This window comes from Garra rufa, chromosome 10, assembly GCF_049309525.1.
Source record: "Garra rufa chromosome 10, GarRuf1.0, whole genome shotgun sequence".
Lineage (NCBI taxonomy): Eukaryota > Metazoa > Chordata > Actinopteri > Cypriniformes > Cyprinidae > Garra > Garra rufa.
Window position 1 is genome coordinate 7,865,695 of NC_133370.1, and position 18,359 is coordinate 7,884,053.

General features: G+C 40.9%; 1 protein-coding gene and 2 pseudogenes across 1 annotated transcript; all 3 read left to right on the forward strand.

The window, feature by feature from the left end:
- The first annotated feature begins 2,279 nt into the window (after positions 1-2,279).
- Positions 2,280-4,480, forward strand: xcr1b.1 (chemokine (C motif) receptor 1b, duplicate 1). Its single transcript, XM_073849624.1, has 2 exons — positions 2,280-2,376; positions 2,683-4,480. Exon 2 carries the CDS (start codon positions 2,702-2,704, stop codon positions 3,782-3,784), a length of 1,083 nt encoding a protein of 360 aa, XP_073705725.1. The 5' UTR covers positions 2,280-2,376; positions 2,683-2,701; the 3' UTR covers positions 3,785-4,480.
- A 2,957-nt stretch (positions 4,481-7,437) lies between these two features.
- On the forward strand, positions 7,438-8,514 carry LOC141343881 (chemokine XC receptor 1-like; annotated as a pseudogene).
- Positions 8,515-17,159: 8,645 nt separating this feature from the next.
- LOC141343883 (chemokine XC receptor 1-like) lies at positions 17,160-17,725 on the forward strand (annotated as a pseudogene).
- Positions 17,726-18,359: the final 634 nt, after the last annotated feature.

An 18,359-nucleotide genomic window follows, 5' to 3' on the forward strand; every position in this document is an offset into this window, starting at 1 on the left:
ACTAATTTAGAACATGCAACCACAATTATGGGGAAGACTACTGACTTGACAGTCATCCAGAAGATGATCATCGACACCGGTAAGCCACAGAAGGTCATTACTGAAACTCCTGGCTGTTCACAGAGTGCTGTTTCAAAATATATCCATAGATAGCTGATTGGGGGGAAAAGTGTGTTAGGAAAAGGTGCAGAACAAACAAGGATGACCACAGCCTTGGGAAGATTGTCAGGAAGGCCAATTCAAGAACTTGGGAGAACTTCACAAGGAGTGGACTTAAGCCGGAATCAGCGGATCAAGAGCCACCCCTGCAAACATGTCCTTGCAGGGCCTGTGCTGGCAGCGAAATGTCTGTCATCAGAATCCTTCTTCAGTAATTTTATCAACCGATCCTTCATCTCCAGATGTGAAATTGTCTATTATAACATTTTATTTATCATATTTATTTATTTTTCATAACGTGTTGTTCTTATATTAGCATAAGAAAAAGACACAACTTGAGCTTGCTGCAATAAATTGCCATTTTTTTTGCACTAAACAAATGAATGTGCGCAAATATATTTTCAGAGATGACAGACAAGATGTTATCAGGGGTGGACTGGGACAAAATTTCATGCTGGGAAATCTCACATACACCCACAACACATTTTGAAACCACGGACAAAAATATTTTTTCCTATGGCAATCAAAATCATCAAATAAAAAAAGTTTAAATCTTTAAATCCACTAAATAATTAAAGGTTAACCTTTTTAGTCTTATTAATTGTCCCTGACATCTCTCTGTCTCTCATGTGTATGTTTACATTTGACACTTTTCTTGTACCTGTCACTTTTTTACCTCCAACTTGTTGCAAAGCAACCATCTTATTGTAATTTGTTTGCACATAGTATACATTTATATTAGAAAAAAATTAAAAAGCATTACATTAGGACCATGTGTTATTGTTTTGTCTTGCTTAAATGTCAAAATGAGAACAATAATAGCTACATCTTGAATATACAGTGGTGTGAAAAAGTGTTGGCCCCCTTCCTGATTGAATTTTTTTTGCATGTTTGTCACACTTTAATGTTTCAGATCATCAAACAAATTTAAATATTAATCAAAGATAACACAAGTAAACAAAACATGCAGGTTTGAATGAAGTTTTTTTTATTTTGAAGAAAACAAAATCCAAACCCACATGGCCCTGTGTGAAAACGTTTGACCCACCCTTCAAGATGTGGGATCATCAAGATGATTTCTGGCAAAACTGAGACGAGCCTTTATGTTCTTTTTGCTCAGCAGTGGCTTTCGTCTTTTTGTCGGAACTCTGCCATGCAGGCCATTATTGCCCAGTCTCTTTCTTATGGTGGAGTCATGAACACTGACCTTAACTGGGGCAAGAGAGGCCTGAAGTTCTTTGGATGTTGTTGTGGGGTCTTTTGTGACCTCTTGGATGAGTCGTCACTGTGCTCTTGGGGTAATTTTGGTCGGCCGGCCGGTCACTCCTGGGAAGGTTCACCACTGTTCCATGTTTTTGCTATTTGTGAATAATGGCTCTCACTGTGGTTCGCTGGAGTCCCAAAGCTTTAGAAATGGCTTTATAACCTTATCCAGACTGATAGATCTCAATTACTTTCTTTCTCATTTGTTCCTGAATTTCTTTGGATCTCAAAAGGTGTGACATTCAACCTGTTTTTCGAATTTCCTTAAAATGTCACAGTGCGACATCTGACAGGTTTTCCCAGATCGCATCACATTTTTTGCCTAGATGTATACTGTATTAACCTGAATTGAATGTTTTCTATTTTCTATTTAATGAATCCATTTATTTGAAATCCCCTGTACATTATTGAGAATACAGACAATAGTTATGTGACGATTGCATCCATTTCAGATGTATAATAACTGTTTTCCCCAAAGACTAGTTACTAGTTATAGTTATAAAAATATAGTGGCTGAAAAGTATAGTTAAACAGATTTATTGTTGTAGATTAATAGTGCGGGCTCTGTGTGGGCCTAGTGAGGGCATCCTGGGGGCTAAGTGAGGGCTGCCCATGAAGAGTCAGTGCTAAGGGGCCAACATTTTGCCAATGAGCAAATGTTGCAAGAGGTCCTTAGGCTAGCCCTGAGTTGGCCCGTAAAGGGCCAATTAAGGCTTGTTTGCAGTGAAGGCCTCTCCATTGCAAATGAAATGATGTATATGAAATTAAGGAACCGAAAATAGGACATGGGCCCACTGGTTTTGGTTTTAAAGGATTGGGGGATCTGAGCATCATTAATGTTGGGTTGTACTCTGAAAGACTTATAGGAACGATAACCCAAGAAAGTTTCATTATTATTAGGTTTTAACATTCTTAGTCTACGATCAACAATTTTCTCTGGAGAATTTCATAAAGGTAAGCAATAACTCACCAGAAAGAAAATACAAAACATTGAAATCCACTTAGATATTATATTATGGTATAATATAGAGAAAGAAATGTTATATTTGCATTATTGTTATTCTCTCAATATGTCTCTGAAGTGCGTGTGAGAAATATCAATGCAATCATTGGTTATTCATCTAGTTGATTATTATATAGTATTTGAGTTATTAAGAATAAATAGATAGATGGATAGATAGATACTAGAGTATGTTACTTAATGTTTTTGTGAAATTATTAGGAATTTCTGAATGCAATTTGTCTCAAATTTGTTTTCAGTATACATTCATGCATCAAGATGACAGTCCAACCAATGACCAATGAAACTCTGCCTGATACTACTGACTATTATGATTACGATAATCAAACTGATAATTTTGGAGATATCTGTTTGAAGAAAAACGTTATCCAGTTTGGGAAAGCCGTCACCCCAGTCATTTTCATCATCGTCGTTCTGTTCAGCTGTGTGGGAAACTCATTGGTCTTGTGGGTCCTTGTTAAATATGAAAATCTGAAATCCCTCACCAACACATTCCTGTTAAATCTGGCTCTCTCTGATCTGATTTTTACCTTTGGCCTGCCCTTCTGGGCCTACTACTACATGTATGGCTGGACTCTTGGAGATCCTGCTTGCAAAGCAGTTAACTTTGTGTTCTACACGGGATATTACAGCAGCATCATCTTCTTGACAGTTTTGACCGTCCACCGCTACATGGCCGTGGTTCATCCCATGTCGGTGGTCATGTCTAGGAAGAGCCTGCACTGCTACGCAACATCAATTGTCATCTGGATCATCAGTCTTTGTGCTGCCATCCCACAAGCCAGGTTCAACTCAGTTGTATCCAACTCTGTTGAGATATTCATGAATGCCCAAAACAGTGATACTAATGTAGCCCTGCTCTGTGATTTTGATGGTGAAATTAATTGGAAACTCATGAGTACATACATGCAAAATTCCTTTTTCATTATCGCTTTTGTGATCATTGCTTTTTGCTACAGTGTGATCTTGGGACGGCTGCTTCGACCAACATCTCACACCCGTAAAAAAACGGTGCAGCTCATCCTCTTCATAGTGGTGTTTTTTTTCTTGGGATGGGGACCTTACAATGTGGCCATATTTCTGGACTCTCTGATTTCATGGGGAATCGGTCCTTTTAGTAATTGTGAGCTGAGTGAATCTATAGACTATTTGATGTACGTCTCTCGGATGGTGGCTTTCTCACACTGCTGCCTGAATCCTGTATTTTATGTTTTTATGGGGATAAAATTCAGAAACCACTTGAAGAAAATGTTACAGACTTTCTGCAGGAAGAACATAGAGCCTCACAATCGACACAGCAGACTTATTTACTCCAACGGTGAAGAAATATCTATGTATTAGCACTTATTATGCTTAAAACAACTGGGTTTGAACATTGCACATACTGATTTTCTTCAACAAATTGTATGCAAATGCTCTAAAAATCTGTGATGCAATCATACAGGAAGTTGTTACATACATTTAATGAGCAAAATTCATTTGCATTATATATTTTCTTTCTTTTATTCATCCATAATAGATGCTAAAAATGATTACCAAATAAATTAGTGTATATACAGTAATGAACGTCTTTACTGCATTCGTTAACCTTAGACAAAATAATGACTTATGCACATTTTTGCACTTTTCTAATTAGATTGATTTAAGATTAACAGCTTTAATAACACACAAAAAAGTATATAAAAATGTAAACCAGAAATTGTGTAAAGTAAATAGAAAATTAAGAAAAATGTGTAAATAAAACTAATATTTTTGGAGTGTTTAACTATACTGTATATATGTGTATATGTATGACATGTAACATTTACTACCAATTCATGGGTGAAAATTATTTCTAAAAAATGTTTTCTAATGTTTCTGAAAATACATTTAGACTTAGAACTCCTACAAACTTAAACTGATTTAATCGTTTTCATTTACCCTTTAATGTACTTCTGATTTATTGTTTTTTTTTAAAGATGTGCATTGTCTGTTTCACTGCAAAACTAGACCTTACTTCTGTCATTAATGTCATTTATGAGTCACAAACAATAAAAATAAATTGCACCCAACCACATTGCTTCTGGTTTTTCTGATATACAGTGGTAAGGGGTCTCAACTTCTCCTTTCTCAGCATTTTTCTCCAACTTTGTTTACTCTCAGAAAAAAAGATACAACACTGTCACTTTTAAGGGGAGACACTGCATGCAAAGTGCTGTTTTTTCATGCACCTGTCAAGTTGGGCTTTTTGTTTTTTTATAAAGTGTTTTTTCTAATGGAAAGTGGAAAGAAAACATCCAAAAAACACTGTTAAGTGTTTCTTTCATAGCACTTTATCTATTTGTGCCAATAGATTTCAATTACAATCCATATTTTTAAAGGCCATTTTATCAAAATGAGTTTTTTCTCCTACACTGAGCCATAAATCTCCACTTCAGTGGCACTTACACACACACCAAACTTTACATTTTTATTCCTGTCTATATTCTGAAGGTTTTTACAGAGGGATTTGTTCATAAATTATTTGCTTGATTTTATACACAATTTTATTCCCCCAAAATTGGAAAAAAATATATGTTCTAAGTTTTTTTCTGTATAATGACATGACGAAATTAGATACTAAAAATTCTCTCTGTAAAAACATTTGACTCTAATATGTCAAAAAAATTTAACAGGAGTTTTGACCCAGTGTTTACATTTTTGTACTAGAAATGTATGCAAATTAGCGCATATTTCATTAAATAATGCCTCATTTGCATATTTAAACCTAACATTTTAGAAAACTTGTAACACATAAAATGTTTGCAATTATCAATATAATCAATCAACTGATTAAGTAAGATGATAACTATTAGTTAATTAGTTATTTTTTTTACCCTATTCACCTGCACTGTCTCGTCTTAAATGTACAAATTATTACCTAAATCAGTAAGTTCATTTTAGTACCTTTTGAAAAGGTACTGCCCCAGTGACAGTATGGTACCCATACCTAAGAGTGTAGAGTGAAATATGCAAAAAAGGACATTGCGTGAGAAATACCTTTCAGTATGTACAACCACCATCAGGTAGGAAACATCTGTCAGGTTGTGGTGCTGTCACCATGGGAGAGAACTAACCATTTGTGAGGACTAATATAAAAAACCCTAACTAGATCTTAAAATTATACCAGTATATTATACGTTTTGTTTTGCAAATAAATAAATCCAATAAAAACTGCCTGCATCTTTGCTCTGTTAAATCTGGCTCATTGAGGTTGCTTTGAGTGCTTCTTCCTGCAATCAACAAAACGTTTTGGCATCAATGCATTTCACATTCCCCCGGTTTTACAGGCAAGGCTTAAGCCTAGTCCCAGACTAAAATGTCAGTCTGAGCTGTTTGACTTGCACTGATTGATCCTGAAATTTGTCAGTGCCCTTTTTTGTCTCAAGATGCACACCAGTAATGTTTATAAAAATTACTAATTGAATTTCCTATTTAAACTATGGCCTAATCCTAGTTTAGTCTAAGCCCTGTCTGTGAAAAAGTGAGATTTTTTTTTATAATTAAATAAATGTAATACATTTTCACATTTATGTGTATTGTATGTAGTTTTAGAACAAACCAAAAGTCATTTAAAGTCTGTACTCATACCTTTTGCAAGAGTAGTTTAAAATGTCTATTTAAATTATAAAAATATTTAAATGAAAAAAAAGTAGCAATGCCGTTTTGTTGACAATTATTAAGGAACTGGCATTGCTACAATTCAGCAAAATAAATATAGAAATGTAAATATAACATCAATTTGCCAAATAGTTTTTAAACTTCTCAGAAGTTGTTGCAATGCCAAGCCACACATTAGATTTATTCATAGTGAATTTTGGACTCTTATTAAATTATGGTCAAATTTGCACTAAATACTGCACTATTACTGCTAGATAATATTTAAATCAAGTCAGTGAAGATACAAAAGGCAAGGATGTACTGAACTTTGTGAATTTAAGAGTGAATTCGGTAGTTGCAGATTTCACGCTTCAAAAAAGGAGTTTGTAACAAGTAGAATTAGGTACTGCTCCTTTGAAGAACACGCTCTCTTACTTCCTCATTGAAGAGGGGAGAGTTGATAGAAGGAGCGCAAGCTGTGAACATTGCATGTATGCGTGTAAAGCCTGTTTATATTTCTGTTGCTCTTAGTCTGTTTATTTCTGCTCAGTAATGCAAACTACGCTGATAATAAAGAACCACTGTGGAATATCAGACACGTGAGTCTTTGCTTACTCTTGGCTACAGCTACTCAGACAAGCTATCCGGCCTCCCTGATTAAAGCAATACAAGTTCCTGAAGAACAAAGAAAACGCAAGCATTACATGCAAAATGATCTTAAAGACTGTGTCGTACCTGCAGCCCAACCCAATCCATATTTAATAATATATAAAGGCCAACTCAATGCGATTTGTATTCATCTTTCATGAATCAATTACTTTTTGACTAAGGGCAAGGCCTCTCCAGATCTTGCAAATTAATTTAAGCTATAAAGGAAGAGAAAATAGGACATGGGCCTATTGGTTTTGGTTTTGATGATGGGGGATCTGTGCATCATTTATTGGTGGGTTGTACTCTTTACTGATACTCTAATTAGGACAAAAACCTATATCTCTTTTTAGATTCAACACTCAGCCTGCGATCAACAAATATAGTAACATTTTCTCATGAGAATTTCATAAAGGTAAGTGATAACTTCCACTGAAATATTACATTTTTGTTTATTATAGTATAAAATATATATATATTTGTTACGCTCTCAATATTTCTGAAATGCAAGTAAAAATAATATATGTGCAATAATTATCAATGCAGTCATTAAATATTTATCCAGTTGATTCATATTTAATATTTGAGTTATTAAGATCAGATCAGATAAATTTAAGTTACTTGCACTAATACAGTTTTTTTTTTTTGTAATCATATGTGAAATTTATTACAAATTTCTAAGTGAAAATTCTCTCCAATTTGTTTTCAGTGTACATTTATGCAGCAAGATGACTGAAAATTCATATGAAATGCCTGATACTACTGACTATTATGATTACGATAATCAAACAACTGATAATTTTGGAGATATCTGTTTCAAGAAAAACGCTATCCAGTTTGGGAATGCCGTCACTCCAGTCTTTTTCATCATTGTCGTTCTGTTCAGCTGTGTGGGAAACACATTGGTCTTGTGGGTCCTTGTTAAATATGAAAATCTGAAATCCCTCACCAACACATTACTGTTAAATCTGACTCTCTCTGATCTGATTTTCACCTTTGGCCTGCCCTTCTGGGGTTACTACTACATGTATGGCTGGACTCTTGGAGATCCTGCTTGCAAAGCTGTTAATTTTGTGTTCTACACGGGATATTACAGCAGCATCATCTTCTTGACGGTTTTGACCGTCCACCACTACATGGCCGTGGTTCATCCCATGTCGGTGGTCATGTCTAGGAAGAGCCTGCACTGCTACGCAACATCAATTGTCATCTGGATCATCAGTCTTTGTGCTGCCATCCCACAAGCCAGGTTCAACTCAGTTGTATCCAACTCTGTTGAGATATTCATGAATGCCCAAAACATTGATACTAATGTAGCCCTGCTCTGTGATTTTGATGGTGAAATTAATTGGAAACTCATGAGTACATACATGCAAAATGTATTTTTCATTATCGCTTTTGTGATCATTGCATTTTGCTACAGTGTGATCTTGGGACGGCTGCTTCGACCGACATCTCACACCCGTAGAAAGGCAGTGAAGCTCGTTCTCTTCATTGGTGTGTTTCTTTTCTTGGGATGGGGGCCGTACAACGTGGCCATATTTCTGGACTCTCTGATTTCATGGGGAATTGGTCCTTATAGTAATTGTAAGCTGAGTGAATCTATAGACTATTTCATGTACGTCTCTCGGATGGTGGCTTTCTCACACTGCTGCCTAAATCCTGTGTTTTATATTTTTATGGGGAAAAACTTCAGAAACCATCTGAGGAAAATGTTACAGACTTTCTGTAGGAAAAACACAGAGCCTCATAATTGACACAACAGGCTTATTTACTCCAACGGTTAAGAAATATCTATGTATTAGCTCTCTGCAGGGTTTGAACAATATACAGTAGTGTGAAAAAGTGTTGCCACCAGTGTTTTTTGTTTTTTTTTGCAGACATTTGCCGTTTTTAAATGAAGGGGTTTTTTTATGAAGGGAAAAAAAAATCTAAACCCACATGCCCTGTTCGCAATCAAGAAATCACTTAAATAGGACCTGCCTGACAAAGTGAAGTAGACCAAAAGATCCTCAAAGCTACACATCATGTTGAGATCCAAAGACATTCAGGAACAAATGAGAAAGAAAGTAATTGAGATCTATCAGTCTGGAAAAGGTTATAAAGCCATTTCTAAGGCTTTGGGACTCCAGCGAACCACAGTGAGAGCCATTATCCACAAATAGCGAAAACATGGAACAGTGGTGAACCTTCCCAGGAGTGGCCGGCCGACCAAAATTACCCCAAGAGCGTAGCGACGACTAGGGTTACCACTTTTAATACCCAAAAATAAGGGACGCATTCGGGGGGGTTGGGGGGGGGGGGTTCGTATGAGTTGTGCATATAATATGGGACGTCCTGAATAAGAACTGATCATTGTTTTTTTTTCTACTTTTTAGAAATGGGGTCTATATACCCCGTTAAAATGTAATAATGTCCCATATCTCAAAAATGCTACAGTAAAAAGGTTTCATATGAGTTTTGCATATAATATGGGCCGTCCTGAATAAGAACTGATCATTGTTTTTTTTCTACTTATTAGACTCTAAAGTCTAATAATGTCCCATTTCTCGGAAAAGAACCGTCAAGTACACCAATAAATAAAACGGATATTAAAGCAGAAATGCAAATAAATAAGTAAGTAAAAATTCACGAGCATTTTGTAGTATTATCTCTCAGTCCTGGGCGTCTAAATGAAAAGCGCTCTGCAAGCGCGTTCTCTCTGTTTCCTCGTTGTTTCTGAAACTACCATAATCACTGTAATATGCGCGCATACTTAAAATCAATCGCGGCTGGCTTGACCGTGTTTTTCTGAACCGCGGCTGGCTTTACCGCAGTGAGTATTTGCATGAGACACTGCTTTAAAAAAAATTATAAAAATACGGGACAAAACCCGTCCCGTATTGATTCAAAACGGGACGCGCAATTTCATTCTCAAATACGGGACGATTCCGTATTTTAAGGGACGGGTGGCAACCCTAGCGACGACTCATCCAAGAGGTCACAAAAGACCCCACAACAACATCTAAAGAACTGCAGGCCTCTCTTGCCTCAGTTAAGGTCAGTGTTCATGACTCCACCATAAGAAAGAGACTGGGCAAAAATGGCCTGCATGGCAGAGTTCCAAGACGAAAACCGCTGCTGAGCAAAAAGAACATAAAGAGTTTCTGATGAACAACAACAACAACAACAAAAAAAGCTAGGGCATTAAATGCAAAATTACCTTAAAGACTGTTGTACCTGCAGAGGCCAACTCAATGTGATTTGTATTCAACTTTCATGATTCAATTCCTTTTTCATTAAGAGCAAGGGCTCTCCAGATCTTGCTAATTAATTTATGCTATAGACCTTTTTCCTGAGTAAACGATGAGCGCCGCCATTACGAATTCTAACGTCAGATTGAATGCTTTTCTGTTCCGGTCTCCATAGGAACCCGTTCAAATAGCGCCCATCTGTTTTTAATGTAGCTAACGTCGGCTGCGTGTCATCTACACACTCATTAAAGTGAGGCACTGACAAATGACGGTCATTGCGACATTGCCAAGTGATGGCGCTATGGAGCCATGTGCTTTTTAAAAACATTTTAATAGGTTTAACATTAGTTTATTAGCTCGGAATATACCCTAATTTGCCTAGAAACAATGCAGACCGGAAATGCAAAGCATTCTTTCAGTTAAGAGTCGGACTTACTTCCGTGTTCAGGAAAAAGGTCTATAAAGAAACAGAAAATAGGACATGGGCCTATTGATTTAGTTTCTGAGGATGGGGGATCTGATTATCATTTATTGATGGGTTGTACTCTTTACTGATACTCTAATAGGAACTATAACCCATCTACAAAGTTTCATAGTTTTTGATTTAACACTCACTCAGTCTGCAATCAACAATTACAGTAACATTTTCTCACGAGAATTTCATAAAGGTAAGTGATAACAGTCAGAAAACAGAAAAATGTATTTATTGCATTTTTGTGTATTATAGTATAAGAAATTTGAATGTTATGATCTTAATATTAATGCCCATGTGAAAAATATGTGCAATAATTATCAATGCAGTCTTTAATTATTTCTCCAGTTGAGAGTTATTAAAGAGAAGGTAATTTTTTTTGCAGTTTGTAAAGTAGCTATTCTTCAATGTAAACAGTCTGCAAAGTTGTCCATCAAAATAGTGTATGATAAAAATAAAGATATTCGCTCTATAAAGAAAGAGTTGACTCTGAATAGCCTTAACAAGTCGTCATATTTTTGGATCTTCTGCCGGTTATCAATATATGACATCAGGTAACACATTAGCATAATCCTCACCTACCTGTGAAATACGAACAGTCTGACCTGCCCACAAACACTTTCGCTAGTTAGTATGTTTACATCATTTGAAAGACCAAACAAAGTACTTTCGCTTTCGCACAGAAAAACACAACATGGCGGCAGCTGCAACAATACTACAGCAAGAATAAAAGTCTCATCTCTTTCGGTTTGAGACTTTAATCTTTGCAACTTTACAGATCCAAAGACAATGGAAAACGTCTCAGGTTACATAGGTAACCCTAGTTCCCTGAGGACAGGGAACGAGACGCTGCGTCCTGGTTCAGGACACTATGGGAACTGCCTTCGGCATGACCGGTTCTGAAACAAGGTATAGAACAACGATAGTGAACTTGACACTGGCCGGCGCCAGCCTGTGACATCATCAACAGGCGCCTGCTAGTATAAAAGCAGGTGCCTGAGAGCACAACACCATCTTTTTGTCGGACGGAGGTCTGTGCAGGGCCCGAGGCATGGCCCTGAGACGCAGCGTCTCGTTCCCTGTCCTCAGGGAACTAGGGTTACCTACGTAACCTGAGACGTTCCCTTCCGGAGGGAACTCTACGCTGCGTCCTGGTTCAGGACACTATGGGAACGCTTATACCAACGCCGCCATGCCGAGGGATAGGTGATCAAACTGACTGAATGAGGAGTCAAGAAGGAAATCACCCCTGCATCAGCGAGAGTCGCTGGGGCCCAGTGACCTGCCACGGCTAGCCCGGCTACCTGTGCACACAACTCTCCAGCGTGGAGGCCTAGAGGAAGCCTACTACACTTAGCTCTCTAAGTGAAGGAGCTCATAAACGCCCTGACCATAAGGGGCGGAGTTTAGGGAATGGAGGTCTCGGCAGGGCGAACGCCTGCTCTAAGGACCTGACAACATTCAGTGCTACAGGTATAGATGGGGAAGCGGAGCTTCTGGAGAATGGAGGCTTCATAAAAGACTCTCTAGAAGAGAGGAAGCCTGACAACATTCAATCCACTAGCTCTTAGGAGTGGAGGTCTCAAATAACCCTCCAGTGAGGGGAGACCTAGCTACACTCACGCTTGAAAGTACTGAAAGCGGAGCTTCTGGAGAATGGAGGCTTCATAAAAGACTCTCTGAAAGAGAGGAAACCTGACAACATTCCATCCACTAGCTCTTAGGTGTGGAGGTCTCAAATAGCCCTGCAGTGAGGGGAGACCTGGCTACACTCACGCTTAAAAGTACTGGAAGCGGAGCCTCTGGAGAATGGAGGCTTCATAAAAGACTCTCTGAAAAGAGAGGGAACCTGACCACATTCAATCCACTAGCTCTTTAGGAGTGGAGGTCTCAAAATAACCCTCCAGTGAGGGGAGACCTGGCTACACTCACGCTTGAAAGTACTGAAAGCGGAGCTTCTGGAGAATGGAGGCTTCATAAAAGACTCTCTGAAAGAGAGGAAACCTGACAACATTCCATCCACTAGCTCTTAGGAGTGGAGGTCTCAAATAACCCTGCCGTGAGGGGAGACCTGGCTACACTCACGCCTAGAAGTACTGGTGGCGGAGCCTCTGGAGAACGGAGGCTTCACAGAAGACTCTCTAAAAAGAGAGGAAACCTGACAACGTTCAGTCCACCAGCTCTTAGGAGTGGAGGTCTCACTAGCCCTTCAGTGAGGGGAGACCTGGCTACACTCACGCCCGGAGGAAAAAGCCTATACTCGACACTGGGGGTATTCAGTGAGGCTGCATAGCCTATGCAACCCGAACTACCCGAGTGGAGCTTCTGCTCAGAGGGAATCTACAGAGTGGAGGTCTCATGACCTAACTACACTTGACACTGACGACGGCCTGTGAGGCTGAATAGCCTGTGCAGCAGGCCTGTCTAAGTGGAGATTTCCCGAGGAGTGGAGGCTTCGCCGAAAGGAAGCCTGGCAACACTTTGTGAGTAAGGCTGGCAATGTTCTGCGAGCAGCAGAAGGACTCTAAGAGTGGAGGTCCCAAGACCTACTACACTTCAACACTGCAGGCGTTCATCGAAGCTGAACAGCCTAAACGACAGTACTGCCTGAGTGGAGTCTGGAGAGTGGAGGCTTTCTAAAGAGGGAGCCTAACACACCTCCGTGCTTAGCAAGGAAGAACTCTGAGAGTGGAGGTCTCATGACCTAGCTACACTCTAGCCTTGAAGGTCATCCGTGAGGCTGACTAGCCTGTGCGACAGAAATACCTTCATTTTGGAGCTCTTCTGGAGAGTGAGGCCTGAGGAGGCCCGACACTCAATCCTGCTAGCAGCGCTATCTGGATTGGAGCTGGAAAACTAAAAGGTTTTTGAGAAAAACCAGCTCAGAGAGTGGACACGGAGGAACCCTGCGTGGTCCATGGGAGAAAGGAACCTGCCTTTATGGGAGGGACCTTACCATGAGTATGGATTTTAGTGAAGTGCCTGAATAGTGCACTTACCACTCACGTGGATTTCAGAGAATGCTCAAAGACTTGCGTGAGCAAACACCACAAATGTGGTTTTGAGTAGGTGTCCTAAGCATAGCGAGGATCACCAGATTTGCAGTCTCTAGGCGATAGCGGAGCCTGAAAGCGGAGCTTCTGGAGAGGGGAGGCTTCAGCAGAAAGACTCTCTAAGCGAGAGGAGGCCTACGACGCTCTCCCTAGGGAAACTCTTCAGAGTGGAGGCCTCAGGTAAAGCGCTCTAGGCGAGGGGAGGCCTGACTACACTCGACGCTCAAGAAAAGGCAGATACTCACAGTCAGAGCCAATAATGAAAAATCTCATTTATCATCTAGCTCTGTGTAGTGGAGGCTCCGAGACTACATCTCCAAGGAGAGAAGCCTACAACACTAGTTTTTGGTGAGTGGAAGACTGCACTCCCCCAAAAAATAGTCAGCGAGGCACTCATGGGCCTGCCAGCTGCTATAACTGTGAGAGTGAAGGTCTCAGTACTGTTGGCTGTGACAGAGGGAGACCTATTACACTGTGCTATCACTTAGACACCTGTATTAACCCGGGTGATAGCAGAACCCGGAAGCGGAGCTTTCAGTGAGGGAGGCTTTACAAGCTCTCGAACATAACAAGCCTGACGCCGCTCAACTGAGGAAGCTCTATCGAGTGGAGGCCTTGGAATACACGCCCTCTCATGGAAGGGAGGCCTACTTCCTTTTACACTCAACGCTTGTAGTGACAGGTCCACGGAAAGAGTTCACAAGCTGCCTTAACCTTGTGTTCTCCCGGCCTGTATTTCTGGGAAGTGGAGGCTTAACAGAAACACCTCACATAGAGGAAGCCTAACAACACTCGACCCAGTAAAAAAGCTCTTCATGAATGGAGGTCTAAGAATGACCTGCCACATTCAGCGCTAAGAAGTATTATTTTTGTATGTCTCTCTTTACAGAGGATTTCACAGAGAGGAGGCCTCGTAGGCCTGCTACACTCAATCCTACTTCAAAGCGGGGCTTTTTTTAAAGAGAGCGGAGGCTTCAGTAAAACACCTCTCTCTCAGAGAGGGAGCCTTGGCGACGCTCTATTCACCCTAGCACACAAACTCCTAGGAGTGGAGGTCTCACTTATGTGTATATGAAAATACACAGGGAAGGTACCTGACCACACTCATGCAAAAAGAGTATTACTCTTAGCAGGGTTTGAGTGAGCGGAGGCTTCGGCAGAGCGATACTCCGCCAGAAGCAGCTTGACAACGCTCAAGAGGGTTATTCTCGTATGTATATGTATGTTGGATCATGTCTATACCAAGCTCACTCTAGCGGAGGTTTCAAAACCTGACAACGCTTAACCCACGAGGGGGTTTCTACGAGTGGAGGTCTCTACACACTGTTTTCTTTTATAAAACGAGGGGAGACCTGGCTACACTCGGCACTTGGTGGCAGTAGAACTCAAGAGGAGCTCGAAACTGCAATAGTAAACACCCAAGCGGAGCTGGTAGACAAAAGAAAACATACACATACACGCTTGAATATTTTATTAAAGTGTCTTTACTGTTCACATACCGGGCCAACAGATGGAGCCTCAGTCTCATCGTTGGCCCAGCCCCGGAGTCAAGGGGAAAAGGGAGGGGCAGGTAGCCCCACACTGGCGACCTGGCCTCGTCTCTGGCCCTTGGGCCAGGACGGGCCTGGTTTCCCCCCGGTGTTTAGGTGGAGGCGTGGACCGGCAAGGGATGCAAACCCCCGGGGCTCGGTCCAGATCTTTCAGCAGATCAGCCTGGTGCGCCTCTGCAACACTGCCATCGTGTGCAGAGGAGCACCGGCCACTGCCGCATATGTGCCTTTGGAGCCTTCAGGGTCGATGTCCCTCGCTCAGAGAGATAGTTCGCAACCGTCAGCGAGAGACATCGTCACATATCCGCGCCCATGCATTCCCTCGACATCAGCATGATTCACATGCCGATGCCTGTGAATGCGGGCTGAATATGGCCTGTCCCATTCCCTCTCGATCTCTTAAGCAGATCAGGAAGGAATGGGAGGCTCACAGGAGTTGGCTTTGTCATGGCCCGGAAGAAGCCGCTCGTCTAGTCTGCCGAGAGCGGCCTCTTCCCTCGCGGGCTTCCACTGCAGATACAAGCGGGCAGCCGCGCGGTCCATAACAGACATCAACTCCTCACATGCGGGGCAGAGAGGCTGTATGGGCTCAAACGAGCTCATATTTGTTCCATTTCAACCTCCTGCTCGCCCTGGCTTGAAGCCAAAAGAGCACTCGCTGCAGAACCGGAGGATGTGAGAGACAACACATCATCCGCTAGCAGCGCATTCTCGTCTCCGGCTGACGTGCGCGAGCGATTAAACGCTCTCTCAAACTCGTCAGCCAGCTCCACCTGTGAGCCCTGCAATCTCAGCCGCCGAGCAGCCTCAGCTGTGGCGGGACCGGAGCAGCGTGGGGCAGATGGATGGCCCGATTCCCTCGAGAAAAGGGCCAGACGAGAACGGAGTTTCTTCAAAGTAAAACTCTCACAATGAACGCGCTCCGCTCTTCTAGAGCCGAGCGCGCGTGCTCTTACACCTAAACACACCAAACAAAGGTCGTGTGCGTCATCAAGTGTCAGATTTCTCTGACACGGATCCGCACACTTCCTAAACAGTTTTCTTTCTCTAGGCATCGCTGTACTCACTCGTTTAGAACAGAGGACTCTGAAGACAAAAAGATGGTGTTGTGCTCTCAGGCACCTGCTTTTATACTAGCAGGCGCCTGTTGATGATGTCACAGGCTGGCGCCGGCCAGTGTCAAGTTCACTGTCGTTGTTCTATACCTTGTTTCAGAACCGGTCATGCCGAAGGCAGTTCCCATAGTGTCCTGAACCAGGACGCAGCGTAGAGTTCCCTCCGGAAGGGAACATGAAATCGCATCATATGACTGTCACAATCGTGCAGGGATGAAGAGCCAAGGGAAATGCGAGGAAACCAGGAGTAAAACAAAACAGTAATTTATTGAAAATAAACAAACAAAAAGCCAAGAACACAAAACCACGAAGTAACATCGGACAAGGGGAGTGAGGGACAAAGGACTATAAATATACTGAAAAAGAGGAGGATAACAAGGGCAAGTACAAATATGGGCAAGACTAAACCAACTCACACTGAACAAAAGATGGACACAAAGGAACAAACCAAATAACTGGAAACAGGGGGAAACACACTAGGAAAAACTGAACAAAACAGACCACAATACTGACAATGACTCCTTTAAAATGTATTTTTTTCCACGATACCACAGCAATACAATTCGAAACCTGTTGTGTGCTTATTATTCTACAGAGGACCGCTTCTCTAATCTTGGTGAATTCAACATAGGATTTGCTAAACGCTTGTCCATGAAAGATAAGTCCTTCTTTATTTGGACCAACAAGTGTCTACGAACCACAACCTGTAAATATTATTAATAAATTATGTGTACATTTTCAACCGAGTGCTCAAAATATTATGTTTTTTTGTGCTAATATGTGATACCTAGTGCAGCTTTAGGTTTCCGGGTAAACCACTATATTACTGTCTTACTGAAATAGTTCTCATAATTCGCTGAGAACCCACTGATTTCTAAGAGTGTGTCAATTAATGTAGATTGCCGTTGTTCTAATTACTTTGTTTAATAATAATGTAGACATATTTTGGTTTACAAAATGTATTTGAAGTGTTCACAGTTTAGCAGCTAAACTTTAGCTGTGGGCACAATTTGCTTGCGTTGTATAACTTGTGGGAAACACATTGGTCTTGTGGGTCCTTGTAAAATGAAAATTGTTCGTAGACACTTGCTAGCTCTCTCTGATGTGATTTTTATCTTTGGCATGCCCTTCTGGGCCTACTATGGCTGCACTCTTGGAGATCCTGCTTGCAAAGCATCAATTGTCATCTGGATCATCAGTCTTTGTGCTGTCATCCCACAAGCCAGATTTGAAACAGTTGTACCCAACTCCATTGATGTATTCATGAATGCCCAAAAAATGGCACTAATGTGGTCCTGCTCTGTGATTTTGATGAAATTAATTGGAAACTCATGAGTACATATGCAAAATTCCTTATTCATTATCACTTTTTTCATCATTGCCTTTTGCTACACTGTGATCTTTGGATGGCTGCTTCGACCAACATCTCACACTCAGAGAAAGACAATGAAGCTCATTCTCTTCATAGGGGGATTTTTTTTCTTGGGATGGGGGCTGAACAACGTGGCCATATTTATAGATTCTCTGATTTTGGGGAATATCTCTCCTTTTAATGATTGCAAGATGAGTGAATCTATAGACCAACTGTCCTGAGCGCGTTCACAACAGCCAGCGCGTGACACATCGACGTGGTCTGGAAGCGATCTGTCGTGCATACGTCACTCATTATTTACAGTGTGGGTGGATTGTGGGTGTGACGGCTACTCAAAATGGTAATTACTTGTGCTTATCCTGATTGTTGCAATCACAAAATAAAAACGAAATGATTACATTTGCTTGCGCAAACTCATCCGGGAGTGTTGACTTTTCACTGACTCTCAACTTTTAAACTTGATCGACTAAAGTTATGGTTGCTTGCTCTTCGTCATGCGGCAGCTGTTGTGAATATGCTCAGGAAAGTTGGACATTACGGTAAAAAATGTGCCGGCTGTTGTGAACACACTCAGAACAGTTGGACATTGTGGTAAAAATTATATAAATACTATTCAGTTTCTTGCACAGACTGATTGTTTTTAGACCTCAATGTATCGTCACAAGTCGCAGGGTTTTATTTGGTTCTGTCTGTTTATGTTTTTTTGACTCTCAAAGCCGTAGATCCCATTGACTGCCATTATATGACTGACAGAATGCAAGAGTTTGAGTTAAAAATCTTTGTTTGTGTTCTACTGAAGAATCAAAGTCACCATCTTTGATGACCTGGGGTAAGCAGATAAACATCCAATTTTCA